General features: G+C 38.7%; 1 protein-coding gene across 7 annotated transcripts in view; it reads left to right on the top strand.

The window, feature by feature from the left end:
* Positions 1–19,845, top strand: part of PAXIP1 (PAX interacting protein 1) — a 60,052-nt gene extending 40,207 nt beyond the window's left edge. For all 7 annotated transcript variants that reach the window (XM_077997788.1, XM_077997790.1, XM_077997792.1 and 4 more), the window contains 13 exons: positions 555–650; positions 1,888–2,025; positions 2,607–2,728; positions 3,163–3,347; positions 4,303–4,346; positions 6,746–6,816; positions 8,310–8,412; positions 9,533–9,701; positions 15,859–15,959; positions 17,046–17,180; positions 17,272–17,347; positions 17,429–17,493; positions 19,665–19,845. In XM_077997788.1, coding sequence (XP_077853914.1) covers positions 555–650; positions 1,888–2,025; positions 2,607–2,728; positions 3,163–3,347; positions 4,303–4,346; positions 6,746–6,816; positions 8,310–8,412; positions 9,533–9,701; positions 15,859–15,959; positions 17,046–17,180; positions 17,272–17,347; positions 17,429–17,493; positions 19,665–19,676 — 1,317 coding nt within the window. In that variant the 3' untranslated portion in view covers positions 19,677–19,845. The remainder of the gene's footprint in view (positions 1–554; positions 651–1,887; positions 2,026–2,606; positions 2,729–3,162; positions 3,348–4,302; positions 4,347–6,745; positions 6,817–8,309; positions 8,413–9,532; positions 9,702–15,858; positions 15,960–17,045; positions 17,181–17,271; positions 17,348–17,428; positions 17,494–19,664) is intronic.
* The last annotated feature ends 261 nt before the right edge of the window (positions 19,846–20,106 follow it).

Below are 20,106 nucleotides of genomic sequence, written 5' to 3'. Positions count from 1 at the left end.
ATGCAGAGCAGTTCCTCCTCCCAGAAAAGCAGATCTGTTTTGAGAAGCAACTGTTGGGATTTACTAATTTCATTCTGATTTGTGTTTTATTTCCCTTTTCGAGGGAGGTGGATCTGCCCACCATAGACCTTTGGCAGTATCTGAAGATCTTTAGTAGTCGCGGCTAGGGGGCTGCTGCTGGCATAGGGTGGGTAGAAGTTGGGGACACTGCCAGACATCCTCCTCTATACAGGACAGCCCCCACTTACCAGAACCCCCTGGTCCAGAGTGGCAGTTATGCTGAGCTTGAGAAACCCTGGAGTGCATTCCATTTTTCTTCTCTTGTTTCCTGGAAATTCAGATTAAATTTAGAGTACTGGAGTTCATTTTCATTATATGGTGCTGGGTAGAAAAGTCTGTAAATAGAACTGTTACATGTCCTTAATACTTTGGGGAAATACATGATATAAATGTATGATAGAGTCTTTTAATAGCTGCCTTATTTGAAATTGGAATTCTCCTCTATTCTGAGTGATCGAAATTGATGACTGCGTTGGTCGGGTCTTTGTGTGTAGATAATCCAGGCACATGGTGGCACTGTTGACCCCACGTTCACAAGTCGATGTACGCACCTTCTCTGTGAGAGTCAAGTCAGCAGCGTGTATGCACAGGTAAGGAAAATAACCTTAGCAGCGACGAGGAGCAAGGTCTGGCATTTTTTATATGCAATCTTAAATGCTGGTGATTGATTGTTATTTTTGGAAAGGGGTTTTTTCTACCTCTGAAGATAGGAAAATTGCTTCTTCCTGTGATCAGTTCTTTGGTGGGATTGATACCTTTTGTGGGCACCATTGTCTTTAAGCGATGGAGATAGAAAGGGATGTTCCTAGGTGGTGGTAAGAAAGGGCGGACAGGAGGCCGAGGTGAGCAGATCACGAGGGCAGGAGTTTGAGACCAGCCTGACCAACATGGTGAAATCCCGTCTCTACTGAAAATACAAAAATTAGCCGGGCATGGTGGTGTGCACCTCTAATCCCAACTACTCAGGAGGCTGAGGCAGGACAATGGCATGAACCCGGGAGGCAGAGGTTGCAGTGAGCCGAGATTTCACCACTGCACTCCAGCCTGAGCGACAGCGAGACTCTGTCTCAAAAAAAAAAAAAAAAAAAAAAAAAAAAAAAAAAAAGAAAGGGCGGACACTCCCTGCAGTCACCATTCCAGCTGCTCTCTGCACAGTGAAGGGAGGCAGGATTCCGTACTGGTGTGTGACTCGCACAGAAGCGTGCAAAGACAGGTCCCTTACAGAGCTTTTCTAAACCTGCCGGGATGTGGGCTTTCTCCTGATACTACCTTCCTGTGCTCTCTGAAGTTTCACTTCTTTTCAAAAAATTATGCTTATTGTAGACAGATTATGTATATGTGACAAATGACCTCCAAGACACCCCTCTTAAAGAGGATAGCCGTTCACAGGGTCTGTTTTTCCAGTAAAAATGTGGAAATACTTCTGAGACTTTTTTTGTTTTCCTGTGGTTCATCTTAGGTGGATGGTTTTTTGTATTTTTTCTTATGTGCAGCCCTCTGTGTTCTTACAGGGCACTTATAACTTTGGTGGTCCTACGTGTAATTTCACTCATCACTAACGTTATTTTTGAGATTGTCGTAGAATTTGTTGCTTTTGTCCTCAGTCGTAGACTCTTGTTTGCAGATGGATAGTAACATTTTTAGGTTGTATTTCAAATAACCAGCTACATGGTTTTAATTTGTTACTTCAATCAAGTGCTAGATGTCATGAAATTCTTTTATAGGGCTTCTAATGAAAAGGGCATTGTAGTTATACAACCATAGAATTTTCTTTAATCCTGCAGCAGAAAAACAAAAACAACACACCTATAATTTTATGTTTGACAGGCAATAAGAGAAAGAAAGAGATGTATCACTGCGCACTGGTTAAACACAGTCTTAAAGAAGAAGAAAATGGTACCACCGCACCGAGCCCTTCACTTTCCAGTGGCCTTCCCACCAGGAGGAAAGCCGTGTTCACAGCACGTAAGATAGAGTCCTCGCGTTCCATTTGTTAAGCCATCCTTCGACTTTGGCGAGTAATCACTTGCTAGCACTTACCTGAGGCTCCCGCGCTGGCTTCCGAGTCAGAGCTTCTCTGTGTACTTTTGCCCGTTTTATAAGTGCCTGCTCATAAGAAATAGCTTGCTTTCTTTTAGTTCCTTGTAACAGTCACAACGTTCTGCACATAGTAGATATTTAATGGATTCTCCCGTCTTTGACACTATTTAAAATCCAAAAATAAATCAGATGTCTTGTACCAAAGGCAGCCCCTAGTGGGTGGAACTAATCAATAGTTGTGGGTCCTCCCACCCAAATGATCTCAGCATTTCATGTTCATTCTTTTTCTTCTTCCCCGTGAGGGATGTGTGTGTAACCTTTTGACCATTAATACAGTTCTGGTCTTGAAAGTTTTAGAAATGATATTACCAAATGTGTTCCATAATGCCAAAAAAATAGTGAAAAAATATATGTCAACTAAGAAGTAGAAGAAATAGTACTTGGTTTTGTTTTTTTGTTTATTTTGTGTTTATCTTATTTTCTCTCTTTTTTTTTTTTTTTCTTAGATTATTTCTGTGACTGGATTTGTTGATAGTGACAGAGATGACCTAAAATTAATGGCTTATTTGGCGGGCGCCAAATATACGGGTTACCTATGCCGCAGCAACACAGTCCTCATCTGTAAAGAGTAAGTAAATTTTTGAAACCGTTTTTAATCATAAATTTACACACAATATAGTGGCTATTTCAATAGTTGTGCATTTTTTAGTGTGCCATAGTTTTGTGGTAGAAATTTGTGGAAATCAAAGTCTGTTAAACAAAGTATGACAATGATATAGTAATGTTAGTAGAAATACCTAGAAAACATTTGAATTAATGAAATTTGAATTAACAAAACAGGAATAGGGTAAAAGTAAGACTCCTAGGTGGTTTTGTAATTCTATTTGAGCCTTGAGGTGTATATTTCATTGTCATTCAGGGTCACCCTCAACTTTGCTAGGATATGCCTCCCACTTCTATTATGAGAAATTTTTTATTGCCTTTTGTTGGAAATAAATGTACATTTGGACAGTTGACATCTCTAACATTTAATAAATATGTTTTCTCCTCAAAAAATAAAAGACCAACTGGTTTAAAGTATGAAAAAGCCAAAGAGTGGAGGATACCCTGTGTCAACGCCCAGTGGCTTGGCGACATTCTTCTGGGAAACTTTGAGGCACTGAGGCAGATTCAGTATAGTCGCTACACGGCGTTCAGTCTGCAGGATCCATTTGCCCCTACCCAGCATTTAGTTTTAAATCTTTTAGGTAAGTGAAATTCTACATGCTGCAAATCTTACTTAAATTAAATCATTAGCATTACTTCTGCCATCTTTTTATTCATACTAATTACTAGGCCTGGCTTGAGCTTTCTAATCAGTTTTTGACTCATTTCCAATTTCCTTTCTATGCTCTTTCTTCCTTCTCCCTACTCTGCCCAGGATTTTTGTTTGTTTGTTTTTGTTTTTGTTTTTTTGAGACAAGGTCTCACTTCGTCACCCAGGTTGGAGTGCAGTGATGTGATCATGGCTCACTGCAGTGTCAATCTCCTGGGCTTGAGTGATTTCCCCACCTTACCCTCCCAAGTAGATGGGACTACAGGCATGTGCCATGGTTTAGTATTTTTGTTTGCTTTTGATGAACTCTTAGAGATGGAAGGAGCGCTTGAAAGCTTTTTGATAGTCTTGCCTCTCAGGCCAGTTAATCTTTTGTCCAAATTGCTCCCTACCTTACAGAACGTTCCCTGCTTTCCTAGAATTGACGTCTGTCCTCTTTGTCACTGTTGAGCTTTGACTGACTTGCTGTTACATCTTGAATGCCATCATGGCTCCTGTGATAGGCAAGAAGGTTTGTGCCTGCTAGAGGCCAGACTATGTGAAACCCAGACTTGGACACAGGCCTAGAAATGTCTATCCAGACAACCAAACCAGCAGTGGGAGGGTGAATGCCATGAGTTTAGACATGGCATTTGCTTTGTTGTTTGCTGCCAGTGGTCTTAGTGCTACTTCACCCGGACAGCATGTGAAACGAACGCAGCAGCATTCCCTCACCTTGCCTGGAAAGCTTTCTTTAAAACTTCATTATAGTACTTACATTTATCCTTACTAAGTATTGTCAGCTAAGCCACCTGTCTGTTGAGGATTATCAGGGAAGACTTTTACAAAAAGGCCTTTTTATTTGAACAATGTATCTATCATAAAAAATAATGTGTTTCTTTCTTTAGATGCTTGGAGAGTTCCCTTAAAAGTGTCTGCAGAGTTGTTGATGGTATGTCAAATTAATAACCTTACTTTGGCTATTACTGTACTATTAAAATGCAGTAGGAATGTATTTGTAATAAATTAAAAATTAGTAATTTGTCAACATGATAACAAATGAATTATCTACTCCAGTAAATCCTAGGATTGATTTTTCTCTTGTTAGGATGTGATTGTCATTATTTTTATATATACATGTGAGGGGCTCATTTGCTTCAGAGAGCCGTGTGATTGCTTATAGAGAACAGTAAAATCAAAGATGATGTCTTGTTTTTCGTAGGGTTAGAAAGGCAAGAACTTTAAGAACCATTGGAAGCAATGGATGTGTAACCTACTTGAGGCTACAGATCAGAACTTAAGGAGTCCCGGGTCTCGTGATGAGGGGAAATGTTTTCATAGTGTCCTGAGTTGGGAGTCACATCACAGTGCTTGAGGTCTCTGCTTTTCAGGATAGGCCATTCTTGAAGTGTGAGGGCCATTGGTTGTTAGTTACAAGACAGAGAGGTGCTTTCTGCATTCTCTCTCATCTGTCAAGTGTGATGAATGGAAAATCAGTTGTCTTTTCTCTTTTCCCCACATTCATATTTCCTAAGTTACAGACAGGACTACTTCAATATCACTTTAGACTTTGTCTGCTGTGACTTCCCACTGTTTGGCTGAACATCAGCACTTTGAGAATAGCAGATTTTTTTACTGTTGGCCAATAGTAGTGTAATTTTAAGACTTTGGTTTATGTTCATGTTGTTATATACTAACCTTTGTTTTTAAAAATGGATTTCCATGTCATGGACCCACCAAGTTTTCACCACATTTCTATTGTATACGGAGGTAATTTAGGGTTTGTGCCACTTGAACAACTAGCTGAGGAGAATAGTGTCATGAGGATTAGCAGCTAACACCCAAGCCTGTGTTTCTGGTTATTTATCTACTGACTTACTCGTTTTTCAGATCTCATCTGGAAGCTGCTGATAATCATCCCGAGTCTCTGAGGAAGCCCCCCAAGCCACAGTCTTGTTTTCTTCTTGCTAATGATAATGTGATCGTAGATGTATTTTTTTTCCTAGCTTAAACTAGTAGTTATGATTTTAATTTTAAAGACATGACCAGTTTGGACACATCAGCAAAAGCAAATATTCTCCCAGTTCATTTAGCTGAAAGGAATTTTATGGTGGCTTTTAAGCTCACACTGAGAAAGTGGTCATCAGAGTTTTCCTCCCAAACTATATGGCTTATATTCTGAAGTTGTCAGGGGCTCCAGATGCCAGCTTCTCTGGTAGCTTTGTATCAGTAATTAAAAGCTAAAAATCTTAGAGACAAAGAGGCCCAGTTTACCCTTTTTGCCTATCCCACCATTTGTTTCTACTCTTGGTACCAGTGAATGACAATTTGGAGACTTAAATGCGATCTTTGGAAATAGAGAGTTGAGAAATTGTTTTCTTATAAAGACTATAATAAGAAAAAGTGTAATAAACTTTCCTGCAAATTATTATAAAGCTTGATTCTCTGTGTATGACAGGGCTAATAGATTTTGAATGCTTTCTGTAGATATATTTATTTTGGTTGTCTAGATACGGCAGCAATATTTAGAAAAAATAAGTTTAGTTAAAGTAAATTAATAAGATTGAGAGCAATTCCTTCAAGTAATAAAACATCTGGGAAAGACATGGTTGGTCCACACAAGTCAAAGAACCTCTGAGTTGAAACTGTGAAGGAGGAGTGAACGAGGAATAGGGTAGAATGGAGATGCTGACTGTGGTGGGGACCCCACAAGGGAATCCCATCTCCTTCCTGCTCTCTTTGTGCTTAGCATGGCTTCTGCTTCAGGGTCAGGGACTGGAGCTGGTCCTAGTGGATGTGACCATGTTGCTGAGGCAGAGTGTAGGTTTTGGTACCTTGTCTGGCTGTTGGTAGCAAGCAGTGTTGATTTGATTGTCATGTAACGTCTTTTGTGAAATCTCATAGGTGAAATTTCTCTTTTAGGAACAGTCTTAGGGCAGAGGTGTAATTTCAGTCATGTTTTCCACATTCTAAATTGGGACACAGGACAAAATATTTGAAATAAAAACCATTCTGAGAAGTTCAAAGTTGAGGGCTGCATGTATGTAACATGGAGGAAAAAAAGGAACAAAGATACTTTAAGATACCAAAAGGATTCTGTGAATAAAGAGGGAAAGAAAAAAACAAAAAATGAAAACAATACAGAGGTTCGCTCTGGAATATTAGCTTCTTCTCCTGGCTTGCATTGTCCTAGTGATCTTTTGAGGTGAAGACTAGTTCTGATGTGGTGAAGAAGAACATGATTCTTATATATGTTTAAGTAGTTTGATTATTCGACACTTAAATCTTTTGGAAGCTACTGTATTACTTAGTAGATTGATTGAATTAAAGTCGACAATATTTTAATTGCAGAGTGTAAGACTACCTCCCAAACTGAAACAGAATGAAGTAGCTAATGTCCAGCCTTCTTCCAAAAGAGCCAGGTATGAGTAATAACCTTAAATATTTTATTGCTGGCTTTCACAGGTCTGCTTTGGAAAATCGGTGGCAATTGAGGAACGTTTCTAAAATGTTTTGCAGTAAATAGGATTTGAAAGAGTTTGCTTTTTGCTTTACAACTTTATTTCATTTTAATGACATAGGCCAGTATATTTTTTATTTTAAAAAAATTCATTCTTTTTCTTTAAGCGACATATTATAAGAAGCCCCTCTCCACCATGTAAAACAGAAGCTACAGTGGTGGATATGGGGTGGGAGGTCTAGAGCCCAGCTCAGAGGTACACCGCGGAGCCCCAGGCCTCCTGGGCACGGCTGAAGAACATGCTCTAGGTGCCAAGAGAGCATGTAGGCTGTGACGTCGTCTTGGGTATGCTCCTTGGATCTGCCAGTTCTCGATGAGGACAGAGCAGTGTTGGCCATGGTGGGAAGGAGGATCCAGACCCAAAGCCTTTGGAAGGACGTGTGCAGTGCACATGGCATGTTGGTTTTTGGCTTGGAGTATGTAGATTGAGATGCATATCATTTTAGTGTCATGTCGGCCAGCAGGAGTCAATAATGATGTCCTGCCAATCATTTACTTAGTAAGGCATAGCAAATGCAGGAGCAAACCAACAGAGCTTTTATTTTCTTCCTTGATTCTAGAAAACTCTTCTTTCCAAACTGTACATGGTGAAATATAACTGCTTGAATTGTTTTTTGCAGTTACCAGTTTCTTCATCTTTTCTTTCCTGCTCATCCTCTTTCCCTCCTTCCATTCCCCACTTTCAAAACACAAACTGAACTGTTGACTTTTGTAATAAAATCCTAATTATGTGATATTTTTTGAGGCTGTCATCAAATTGCCACAAATAAATTTTAAAATAAATTTTTATTGGACTGTCTCAGAAAATAATAAGCTGAAAGAAAGATCTAAAAAGTTTAAGGGTTATGTAAAAAACAAAAAGGTTTAATTTAAAATGTGTGCTTGAGCAGAGTCGCGTTTTCATAATTTGTGGTTGAAGAGGGCTAGAATGTAAAAGACACGGGAAGCTCTAGCAACACTCGGCTGACTTATAGTGATGGTGAATGTGCAAACAAGGAGTGGCCTGAGTCACACAAGGTTATCTTAAAAACTTGATAGAAAAGAATGAAGTATAAAGCTAGCAAAATCAGTGATGTTTAGAAGCAACTTTGCTTTCTTCTGAAAGCCAATTAATTAATCAGGAGGGGATTGATGAAGAAGGAAGTATTGATCTTAACCAAAAGTGAATTGGATGCCTCCCTTGGAAGCTTCAGAGGTAGTCTTTTTTGGAAGGTGACTTTATGGAAATGGTGGAAAGAAAAGGAGGACAGATAGCTCATTGTATTTTTCCTTTAATAATAAAAACCACATGCAGTTAAAACTTGTTAAACTATTGAAATCCCTTGTTTTCTAAAGAAAATTTTCATTGTAAGTAAATATGAAATCACCACTATTTTATGTGTATTTCTTCCACAGAATTGAAGACATACCACCTCCCACTAAAAAGCTAACTCCGGAATTGACCCCTTTTGTGCTTTTCACTGGATTCGAGCCTGTCCAGGTTCAACAGTATATTAAGGTGAAATTTCATCTACTTCGTACAAGGATTTTTAGCAGTGTTCCTTTTTGTATATATTTACTTCAGATCGGCAGTTTATTAACTTACATAGTTTAGATAGTCAGGAATATCTTGTTGTAGCAGTCTTTATAGTGCATATTTATGAAGTATTTTTAGTAGTATTTATAGTAACAACTAGTTAAATGTTTAGTGGCTTCTGCCATGTTCTGTGCTATTATTTCATACTTAGATACTTGCTTTCTTATTAGCATAGGCCAGGAACCGTGTTAATAGTCACATGAACATTTGCAAGTCTCCTTCTGTGTCATATTCATAAAGACATGCAGCATGAAGGAAAACTGTCTTTTCAAGTTATCTGATTGAAACACAGTCTACCCAAGATTAGTTTTCTTGGGTAGAGTGAGGCCAAAGGGAGTTTGTGTATTTGTTTAGATGATAAATGGGCACAGGTTTTAAATATACTTTTTGAAATAACAACCCAAAGGATGATGGGATTTTGTTTTGTTTTGGTGAGGGAGAGGATGGTTAAGAGTATAAGTTGACCTGTATTATGGTGGATTCATACATTTCACTCCTGGTTTCCTTTTTAAGGAAAATAAACAATTATAAATGCTACTATTGTACATTTAGAACAAATTAATTTCTCCACCTTGAAAATGTGAGGATAGTTATTAGGAGGTCGCTTTTTTATATGCTCAAATCTTAGCCAGTTTTTATGCCATCATTTCAGAAAACGAAGATAGCAGGTAAATGTTCCTCATTAACACCAGTTTCAGCCTAGCAAGTCTTGGCTGTTTACTCTTCATTGTGACGTGAGCTGCATCATTCTCATGTCATTTAATTTATTCATGGAGATATGTTATTGATGTTTGATGGAGAATTCGTATTTTAATCTTGATTTGTGTGGATTTAAACTACAGAAATATAAATGATAAATTCTCCTTTTTATTTTTCTCCTGTAGTTATAGGTTTCATCTTACCTGTCACACTGTTTTCTGTGGCTGAGAATTACAGTCATAAACCTTGTCTTTAGATAGGTATTCCTCTGTGTTACTCTTTGTCAGTGTGGCTCTATGGATGCTAAACTTTTTCATTTCTGACCTGTGCTTGTGACCTTTAGAAGCTCTACATTCTCGGTGGGGAGGTTGCAGAGTCTGCACAGAAGTGCACGCATCTCGTTGCCAGCAAAGTGACTCGCACTGTGAAGTTCCTGACGGCAATTTCTGTCGTGAAGCACATAGTGACGCCAGAGTGGCTGGAAGAATGCTTCCGGTGTCAGAAGTTCATTGGTAAGGAGCAGCACCAGTAACTTTGTTTTTACTGCCAAATAAACTTTTTTTTCCTTGAATTCATCTCTTTCATCCCAACAAATATTTATTTTTTTAACTGTGATAGTTATTCATTTAAATTTATACATTTATTTCATATCCCCAGTGATTCCTTTGATTGATGTCTTTGCATTTTACCCTAAGTATAAAAGTTTTGGTAAATTGGACAATATTAGGGGGAAAACAAGCTCTATGTCCCTCTTTTTATTTTCTTGTTAGTATATTTCGTTTGGAATCTGGCTGTAAAATGAGATTTTTCAAAGTGCAGGGAAGTATAATTTTTTTCTTTATTTGGAAAGAGAGCAGGTGTATGTAAATGTCCTACTCAAATACACTTTGGATATCAGTTTATATAAGGAGGGAAAGACATCTATGTCCTCTTGCCCATCTTCCATTGTTCAGAGCCCCAAAAGAGAAATTCTTTTACCAACAGTCACATTTAGAGATGGCACGTAAAAGATAGTTTTTTCTTAGGTTGATATACACCTAAGTGTTTTTAGAACCTTGCTAGGTATAAAATAAGTATAAATTCTAAGCGATTTTTTTCTTCATGGAGGCTGTATAGCCAGGGGAGCTGTGTGCCCTTACTGTCCTGCATAGCAGTGGTGTCACCCTGTGTCTGCAGAGTTGGTGTTTCCAGTGCATCATCTAGGCCAGGCACCTCTCAGCTTCCCCAGCTGTGTCCTGCATCCTCCCCTGGGCCCTGTCTGGGTTGAGCAGTTCAGAGGCACATGCCCCATGACAAGCTTCACCGAATTCTCAGTCTTTTTTCTCATTTGGTCTTTCTGCCCCAACCACGCTGGCACTAAAACTGAACTCCCTGGCTACTCCATCATGTAGCAGTTATATTGATTACCAGCCCCTGATTTAGAGCATCCACATGCTCATTTTTCTGTGCCAGTGTTTGCCCTGTATTGACGTGTTCTCACACTTTCTCACCTATGCCTCCCTCGCCCCCGACCCCCTAAGCAGAAAGATATAGCTGCCAAAGGGAAGAGCAGGGCGTGTGGCTGTGGAGCAAGCAAGGCCTGCAGGGGGTGCTACTAGGTCCTGTTACACTCTTGTGGCTAAACTCACCTTGTTTATCACTTAACAGACACAAGTCATCATTAAATCCGTCTTTTAAATTTAAAATATTTTAGATTCATGTCACATTTTTGGCCACAGATTTTAAATATAATTCATGTTTATGAAAATAAATTAGAAGTGTATATATCTTAAAGTTCATGTAGTCTAATTTTACAGATGAGAAAACCCAGAAAAATGAAGATACTTAAGATTGCTGTTTATAGCAAAACTAGAACTAAAGTTAAAATTTTATGATTTTGTATCTAAGGCAGTAAGACACAGGAAAGAATAAATCATTAATCTGAAGAAAAAACTAAATCCTCAAGTATGATATTCAGGCAATTCTTGTCATTCAGGTAGTTATGCTCTATAAAGTTGCACAGACACTGAGTTAGTGAATGCTCTACTGTAGCCTCTGGGTAAACATGGGGTTAGGTTCCTGAGAGCCTCTGTTCGCTACATTTTCATTAGCCATTCATATATAACCTTGTTTTATGTGTGTTTCTGTTTAAAGACACCTTATTCAATGTATATTGTTAATTCATTGACATTCAACTCATGATCAGCAGCACTGTAGCTCATGCCTGCATGAAGCTTCCCTAACACACGTGTTTTCTCCATAAGGCACATCACAGCCTTCTTGCACTTAGGGCTGGGGACATTTTAAACAGCAAAATCACCAACATAAAGCACACAGATTTGAAAACAGTAGCCCTAAATAGATCACAAAGAGGATGCTTATTCACCATTTCAGCTGGAACAGGAAGGCAAGGCATGGCTTTGTTCCTCCTGGCTAGGAACGTTCATGTGGATGACTGATTCTTTTCCAGTCCATGTATGTCCACAAATGGCCACTGCAGTGCCACAGACACTGATTGTGGGTTCATAAATTTCAGAGGGGAGGAAAATTGGCAAATACGGAATCTGTGAATAATGAGGCTCGCATGTATTAAGTGGTATTTAGAAATTTTTTTAATTGAAATTTTGAAAATTTTTCGACACTAAAATAAAAAGATATTAATGAAACATAAAACTTAACAATGAAAGCAGAAGAAAAACATGGTAGAAACAATTACTACAAACATTTTAGTTTCCAATTTCGTATAATGTTATAAAATTTAGAAGGAGATAGTCTATTGGTTAATAGAAATAGTGAGTGTAATTTCTTAGCTTCTGCTGTGGGAGCATGGCATACAGCAGCCTGGGTTGGGGGGAAGGCGGGTCTGTAATGTTCCAGCCTCTGTTGGCTCTGTCTGCTGCTTTTGGGCAACACCCAGGCTTGGAGATCTTTATTATTACTTTCTGATTTTGCTTATTCTTTTTCTTTTCCAACCAAGAACATGCTAATTCTTTGAAAATTAGTTTGCCAAGCAGCCAATTTAGTGAATGACCAATTTACTTAATTTTTCAAGTTTCAGTTTGTGAAAATCTGGTTCTTTTATCTGTATATAAAGTTTACAGTTCATATTTGATGGGAAGTTTTGGTTGACTAGCTTTTATTTCTTTATAGCACTGTTAATAAGTGTTTGCTGTGTTATATTATAAACATTTAATATTGAGAAAATATATTTCATATTTTATCTTCCATATTTTAGGATTTCCTAAGATAATTTTTCCAGTTTATAATTTTTCCAGTTTATAATTATTCTTTTTAAAAAACATACAATTTTTAGGGCAGTTTTAGGTTCATAGCAAAATTACAGAAAGTACAGAGAGTTCCCGTATACCCCACCCATACCCATGCACACACACTGCCACCCCCACTACAGTCACCATCCCACACCAGAGTGAAATGTTTATTAACTGTTAATGAAGCTACATTGATATTTGGGTCATTGTCACCCAAAGTCCATAGTTGCATTAGGGCTTACTCTTGGCCTTGAACAGTCATTGGGTTTTAACAAATGTGTAAGGATGTGATTTTGCTATTACAGCGGCATATAGGGTTGTTCCACTGCCCTAAAAATCCTGTGTGCTCCACCCACTCACTCCTTCCTGCCTTCTGACCCCTGGCAATCACTGAGCTTTTATTCTTTCTGTAGTCTTGCCCTTTCCAGAATGTTACATATTGGGAATCATACAGTATACAGGATTTTCAGATTTGCTTCCTTTGCTTAGCAATATACGTCCCAGCTTCCTCCATGTCTTTTCCTGGCTTGATAGTGCATTTCTTTTTAGCACTAAATAATATTCCATTGTCAGAATGTGTCTGTTCAGCCCCTCACCTACATAAGGACATCTTAGCTGTTTCTAAATTTTCTCAGTTATCAGTAAAGCTGCTAAAACATCCATGTGCAGGTTTTAGTGTGGACATGTTTTCAACTCCTTTTGGTAAATCAACAAGGTGTGCAATTGCTTGATCATATGGTAAGAGTATGTCTAGCTTTGTAAGAAACCACCGGGCTGTCTTCTGAAGTGCCCGTGCCATTTCACATTCCCATCGGCAGTGAGTGGGAGCTCCTGTTGCTCCACATCCTCCTCAGCATGTGCTGGTGTCAGTGCTCTGGGTTTTGGCCATTGTAATAGGTGAGGTCCAGGTTACTTATTATTTCTTTCATGGATTGTGTCTTTGGTGTTGCATCTAAAAGTCATTGCCAAACTCAAGGTCCCTTAGATTCTCTCTTGTGTTATCTTCTAAGAGTTTCATAGTTTTGCATTTTACATTTAGGTCTATGTTCCATTTTTGGGTCAGTTTTTTTTTAAAAGAGAGTAAAGTCTGTGTCCAGATTCCTTTTATTGCATATGGACGTCCAGTTGTTCCAGCATCATTTGTTGAAAGGACTGTTTTCTACACCTGTTTTGGTAGGTGCATGTTTTTGGGATTTTATATTGATGTGTAATTTAAACAAAATTTGAGACATCGATATTATAATCAATTTCTGGGATACTCATTTCTTTTGTACTTCCATGAAAAGTTTAATGTTCAGGTTGAGTCTTTACATTGCTACTACTAAGTTAACATAACCCTGTTTGAAAAAACCAAAATCTCAATGTCTCATCTGTGACAGGATCGTCTTAGCTGTATTATTTTATTTTTCAATGTTACTTTCTTTTCTTTTTAAGACAAGAGTCTCACCCAGTCTGTTGCCCAGGCTGGAGTGGAGTGCTGCCATTGGCTTACTGCAACCTCTGCCTCCCGGGTTCAAGCCATTGTCCTGCCTCAGCCTCCCTAGTAGCTGGGACTACAGGCGCCCACCACGACCACACCTGGCTAATTTTTTTTGTATTTTGTAGTAGAGACAGGGTTTCACCCTGTTGGCAAGGCTGGTCTTGAACTCCTGACCTCAAGAGATCCACCCGCCTCGGCCTCCCAAAGTGCTGGGATTACAGGTGTGAGCCACTGAGCTCAGTGGTATTTTCTCTATCATAAACATTAACTACTACTTGGTGATCTCACACAAGTTCTTCAGAAGGCATATCAGCCTTCGTTTTTCCCCTAGAAAGTAACACTTCAAATATACCATCTCATGTGTGACAGTACTTTTTTTGTTCGTTTTTTAATTCATCATTTTTTCTTTCTCCAAATTTTAGACCTTTTTTATCTTCTTTCACCTAAAAAGCCCTTCTACCCGCTGGTTGACTCAGGGATTGAATTTGTATTTCTCACCGTTGGTGAACAGATCCCTGCGTTTCTGTCATGATGTGGTTGCTCCTGCCCAGCAGTCAGCAGACTGGTCTATACGCTGAGAATGGTTTTTCCATTTTTAAAATATTGCTTAAAAAAGAGAAGAGGAATATGCAAGAGAAATAATACATAGCCCACAAATCCTAAAATATGTGTCATCTTGGCAACCCCAGTTTGCCAATCCCAAATCACTTTTCCTTGTTTTCTGCTTTTGATGTATATATTATTGGCTTTGAGCTGCCTTATTGTGCTGTTTGGTTGGTAGGAAATGGAGGAGGAGGAGAAGAAATGGTTTTCTGAATATGAGACATATTTATAGGAAGATTGAAACATTTTGTGATCTTTAACTTTTGACATATTTCTTAAAATGTTGCTATGAAAACTCTGAAAATCTGTCAATTATTAATAATTGTCAGAAGTCTTTAAAAATTGATAAAACTATCCTTTATAAATTGCTGTGTATTTTTATATACTTAAAAGGAATGTATGTTTGGTGAATCTTTAAAGTTTGGTAAATTCACAATTGATTATCAGCCAAATGACTCCAATGTCCTACAAGTCCTTGAGTTTGTATGTGTGTGTGTGTGTAACATACATATAACATATATATAACATATAAAACATATATAACATCTTTTTTAATACACACACACACACACTGATGGGATTATTTAAAGCTTGTCTTTCTAGGACTGGAAGTTTTAACCTGAGATCTGTGGGCTTGGAAAGTTTGTGAACTTCCTAAAATAGTGTATTGAAATCACAGTTGGGGGCTAAAGAGGGGGAGGAGCAGCTATGGGAAGAGGGTTCATATTTTTCAGTAATTTTTTTTCTTTTTTTATACTTTTGTTGTTAAAAAAAATTATTACTATTATTTTGAGACCGGATCTCACTTTGTTGCCCAGGCTGGAGTGCATTGGTGCAATGATGGCTCACCACAGCCTCGAACTTCCCAGACTCAAGCAATCCTCCCACTTCAGCCCCCTGAGTAGCTGGGACTATGGGCACATGCTACCATGCCAAGCTGATTTTAAAATTTTTCTGTAGAGATGAAGTCTCACTATGTTGCCCAGGCTGTTCTCAAACTCCTGGCAACAAGCAGCTTTCCTTCCTCGGCTTCCCAAAGTGCTGGAATTACAGGCATGAGCCACCACACCCAGCCCTGTTTTTTTCAAGAGTTTAGGACCCCAAATGGTTAATTACCACTGATCTAGGAGAAAAAATACCTGCCTGTCTTTTTTTGGTCTGGCTGTTTTTAGAGGGAAGTAAATGAAATATAATGGTGAGATTTAAATATCCGAAGGTCGTGCAGGTAAATGTAGCTGTAGTATTACGTACCTGAATATGGGTGAGAATTTTGTGGGTCACACCTGCCACACTTCACGTGTCCACACTTTTTAGGGTATGTGCTGTTCTGTTTTCCAGATGAGCAGAACTACATTCTCCGAGATGCTGAGGCAGAAGTACTTTTCTCTTTCAGCTTGGAAGAATCCTTAAAACGGGCACATGTTTCTCCACTCTTTAAGGTACACTTTAAGGGAAAAGTAAATCAGTCCAAGTAAGCATAACACATGGACCTGCTGAAGGGAACTACCAGGTGATTTGATGGGAAGTGCACTTCCAGGGGAGCTGGGCTCACCCTGCATCCCGTTTACCACTTGGCTTCCTTCTTGGACATTGCCACTGGAGGTCTTCCTCCTGTGAACCACAGCACATCTCTAGAGAACTTTTCTTTACTATAACGTTTAAAAATAAGTACACAAATTTAATAAATACATCTCTGAGAAATAAGTTGTTCAAGGAGTAGGTTTTTGAATAATTGTTAAGAGGCATGTTCATTTTTCTGCTTTTAATAAATCTTTAGAGGACATTGCTTACTTCATACTATTGTCAATAAATGTATATTCAGCTGGAGAAGATACTTGGGAAAATATTCAGTGTGCATAGATATAATTTAGAACTAAAGATTTTTAAATGTTAGATAAGTGTTAGAACAGTTAGGAATTTTTTTTTGTATCAAAGAACTAAGTAAATCAATAAAGATAATCTGTTCTTTAACCTTCTTAAGGAGTCAACAGGAATTAGAAATGATTTGCAGTTTAAGAGAGAATAGTATTTTGTGGTATCCTCAGGAGCAAGCTTTTTAGATAATTAAATCTTAAGCATCAATATCATTTCCTGCTCTGAGTTCAAATAATATGGAGAAAATAAAGAAAAGGGATACAAGCCAGGCAGCATGCTACGCCAGAGGCTGTTGCTGGGCAGATAAGTGTGGTGAAATATAATGCTGATTTAAAATTGTATAGAAATTGTGAAAAATATTTGCAATATTATTGCTTATTCACAAAACGACTTGTTTTAGGGACTTAAGTTCTGGTTACTTTAAATCATCTTCAGGCATACTTAACATGTGAAAATGCTTAAATTCCAAATTTACATCGCTGGATTCCTCTTCCACTTCAGACTGAGTGCTAGCAGGAGAATAGTAGCTTCATAATGTCATAAAATTAGAAATTTTGTCAAAAATCTCAGGGCAGAATCTATGAAAATTATATACTCTAAAAATTAAAGCATTTTAAGAACACAATACATATATTTTCATTTAATTTTAGGCAAAATATTTTTACATCACACCTGGCATCTGCCCAAGTCTTTCCACTATGAAGGCAATCGTAGAGTGTGCAGGAGGAAAGGTGTTATCCAAGCAGCCATCTTTCCGGAAACTCATGGAGCACAAGCAGAACTCGGTGGGTAGAGCGGAGTCCACCGGCGAGTCCGTCGTTGCCCTGTATCAGAATCCGTGTTCGGTCACTGAGACACTCGTTTTCTTTTCCTTAGAGTTTGTCGGAAATAATTTTAATATCCTGCGAAAATGACCTTCATTTATGCCGAGAATATTTTGCCAGAGGCATAGGTACGTTTTCCTGCTTACGTATGTGAGTGTGTGTGCACACAGCAGTGGATCTCTCTAACAGTCTGTTTCCACCCTGTTCAGATGTTCACAATGCAGAGTTCGTTCTGACCGGAGTACTCACACAAACGCTGGACTATGAATCATATCCTTTTCAAAAGAGAATAAAAAGTAGATGGGTTGGATATGAAATGGATTTCCCAGATTAATAAGGCAGTAGCTTTCCTGTTTTGCAAGCCATTTTTCCTTTCTTTGCTATCGTGATTTATGCAGTGAACAATTCTTTTCTCTTCAGAATATTCATTTGAGTTGCTAGTGAAAACATTCTCTTAACTTGCTGAGAGTTCAGTTTTAATAGGTGATGTTAATTAGAAAGGATCTGTGCTGTCTAGTTTATGGAGGTATTAAAGTATTTGACAATTAGATAAAATAGAAAATAATTGCAAAAATAAATACATGTTCCTTTTTATCAGCTCATTTTTGAGTTTGTAGTTTTCAAAATGAAATTTAGTTCGTATATAGCCTTTGTACTCAGGAACTTTGGGATGGGAAATAAATTCTACTAAATAGAAGTGGCAGAGTGAATACTTTATCAACGTGTCAGGAAAATGCAAAGTCAGTCTCTAGAATAATGACACGCTTAGACTTTTTTCTATTTCAGACATTCAGGAAAAAATAAAGCTCATCATCTGTTATTTGAATTCCTATTAAAAATCTCTGAATTATTATTTTAATGTATGAACAGCCCATCAGTGAAGCAAAACATGCCTTACAGGTCATTATGGGAAAATTCTGTTTCAACTGCCGTTTCCCATTGCAGAGGGCCTTCTGCCAGGGTTTTCTCAGGACTTCTCCCTGTGGCTCCTGCAATGAGGCTGGAGGGCTGAGCTCCTCCTCCCTGTGAGGGTGGGAGCCTCTGCCACCTCTGACCAGTGTCAGCCTCAGTGGACCGTTCCTTACGCAGGGGAATTTTGTGTTTGGGATAGGACTGCTTCAGTAAGGCACAGAGGTCAGAATGATACCATCCTTGCCGAGTTTTTTTCTCTTTGTGTGTGCCTGTTTCATCCAGGTAATTACATTTAAGTATATTTACATTTAAATACACTGACATTCATCCAGTTAATTACATTTATCAAACATTTTCCTCTTAACCCTAAAGAGCTTATGGTTATAATAGTAGACAGAAGACCTTGATATCACTGAGAGAAAAGCCCTTTTAAAGAAGTAAAATTTGGCTGGACGCGGTGGCTCATGCCTATAATCCCAGGATGGGAGGCCAAGGCAGGCGGATCACCTGAGATCAGGAGTTCGAGACCAACCTGGCCAACATGGTGAAACCCTGTCTCTACTAAAAATAGAAAAAAATTACTTGGGCATGGTGGCGGGCACCTGTAATCACAGCTACTTGGTGAGGCAGGAGAATCACTTGAACCCGGGAGGCAGGGGTTGCAGTGAGCCAGTATCACGCCATTGCACTATAGCCTGGGCAACGAGTGAAACTCTGTCTTTAAAAAAAAAAAAAGAAGTAAAATTTGCCTCAGTCCCAGAAGCCAATGTCATGTTTAGCCATAAATAGCCTGTCTAGTTGGAATGAGGCTTGGTGCAGAAGTGCTCTTATCATTCATATCAGAGCTTGGTGTATTCCATACCGCCATCTATTAGAAAATTATTGCAGGAGCTACTGATAGGAATGATAAGAGGCATGCTATAAGCATTTGGTTTTTATACAATATGTACTCTTGCATGTTTTCCAGACTTTTTTCTGGCATTCATATTTGTATTTGTGAAAGCCTGTTCTATACTACATTTACTTTCGGAAGAAATTGCTTTAAAAGTTATATGGGTGACTTGTAAGTATTACCTTGGGGGCCTTTTTTCATATCTGTAACTTGATTAATTTTGCCCAAAGCGGACGGTTTAGAATTGCAGAGGTCGGCACCTGCTCCTGAAGGTATAGGTAGGAATCAGCTGTTTGTATTGGGGCTTTGGGGATGTCAGCTCTTGGGGGCTGTGTGGTGTACATGTTAATTAAAGGACACTTCAGCTATTGCTGGGCCTCAGCTCTGGCCGCATGATGGATCCCCTGGGGAGCTGGCACAGGTGCTGATGTCCCTGGGCTGAGCGAGCCTGTGTGCCAGGGCTGAGGCCCTCCTGTGATGTGGGTGTGCAGCAGAGCGATTGGTTTGAATGGGTAAGAAAGAGGCTGTAGCATTCCTACAAGGGTGTCCCTGAAACTGGGTGATGAATGTTGGAACCCTTGGTTTCATGTTTTTCTTTTGCCTTGTGTTTGAAAGTCGTTTTCCTCAACAAGCCTACATATAAGTTTAACTGATGGCGTCTAGGCTGCAGTGCGTGTGGACTCCTGCGGTGCGGGGCCAGCTGTCTGGCTGGCAAGGAGCTGCTGCGCTTCCTTCACGTGCTCTTGTTTTCCAGCTGCTTTCTTGGGGGATCAGACTGTAAAGCAGGAAGACAGATATAATAAATATACTGCATCTTTTTAAGATGTGCAATTTTATTCTGAGGAAACATAAATTATGTTTTGTATTATATGACTTTAAGAGCCCACATTAGGTTTTATGATTCATTTGCCAGGTTTTTAAATGTTTTCACAAAACTGTTATGGGACTTCAACTAGAAATAAAATGGTGTAAATAAAGACCTTGCTATCTCTAAATTATGGATGTTAAAGATTTGAAATGTTTTGTACTTTGATTATTTTTATTTCTTATACTCTGTTTTCTTTTATATTGATATCTTGCCCA

This window comes from Macaca mulatta, chromosome 3 (assembly GCF_049350105.2).
Source record: "Macaca mulatta isolate MMU2019108-1 chromosome 3, T2T-MMU8v2.0, whole genome shotgun sequence".
NCBI lineage: Eukaryota > Metazoa > Chordata > Mammalia > Primates > Cercopithecidae > Macaca > Macaca mulatta.
Note: the sequence above shows the minus strand (reverse complement) of the source record. Positions and strands in the feature narration are given on the sequence as shown.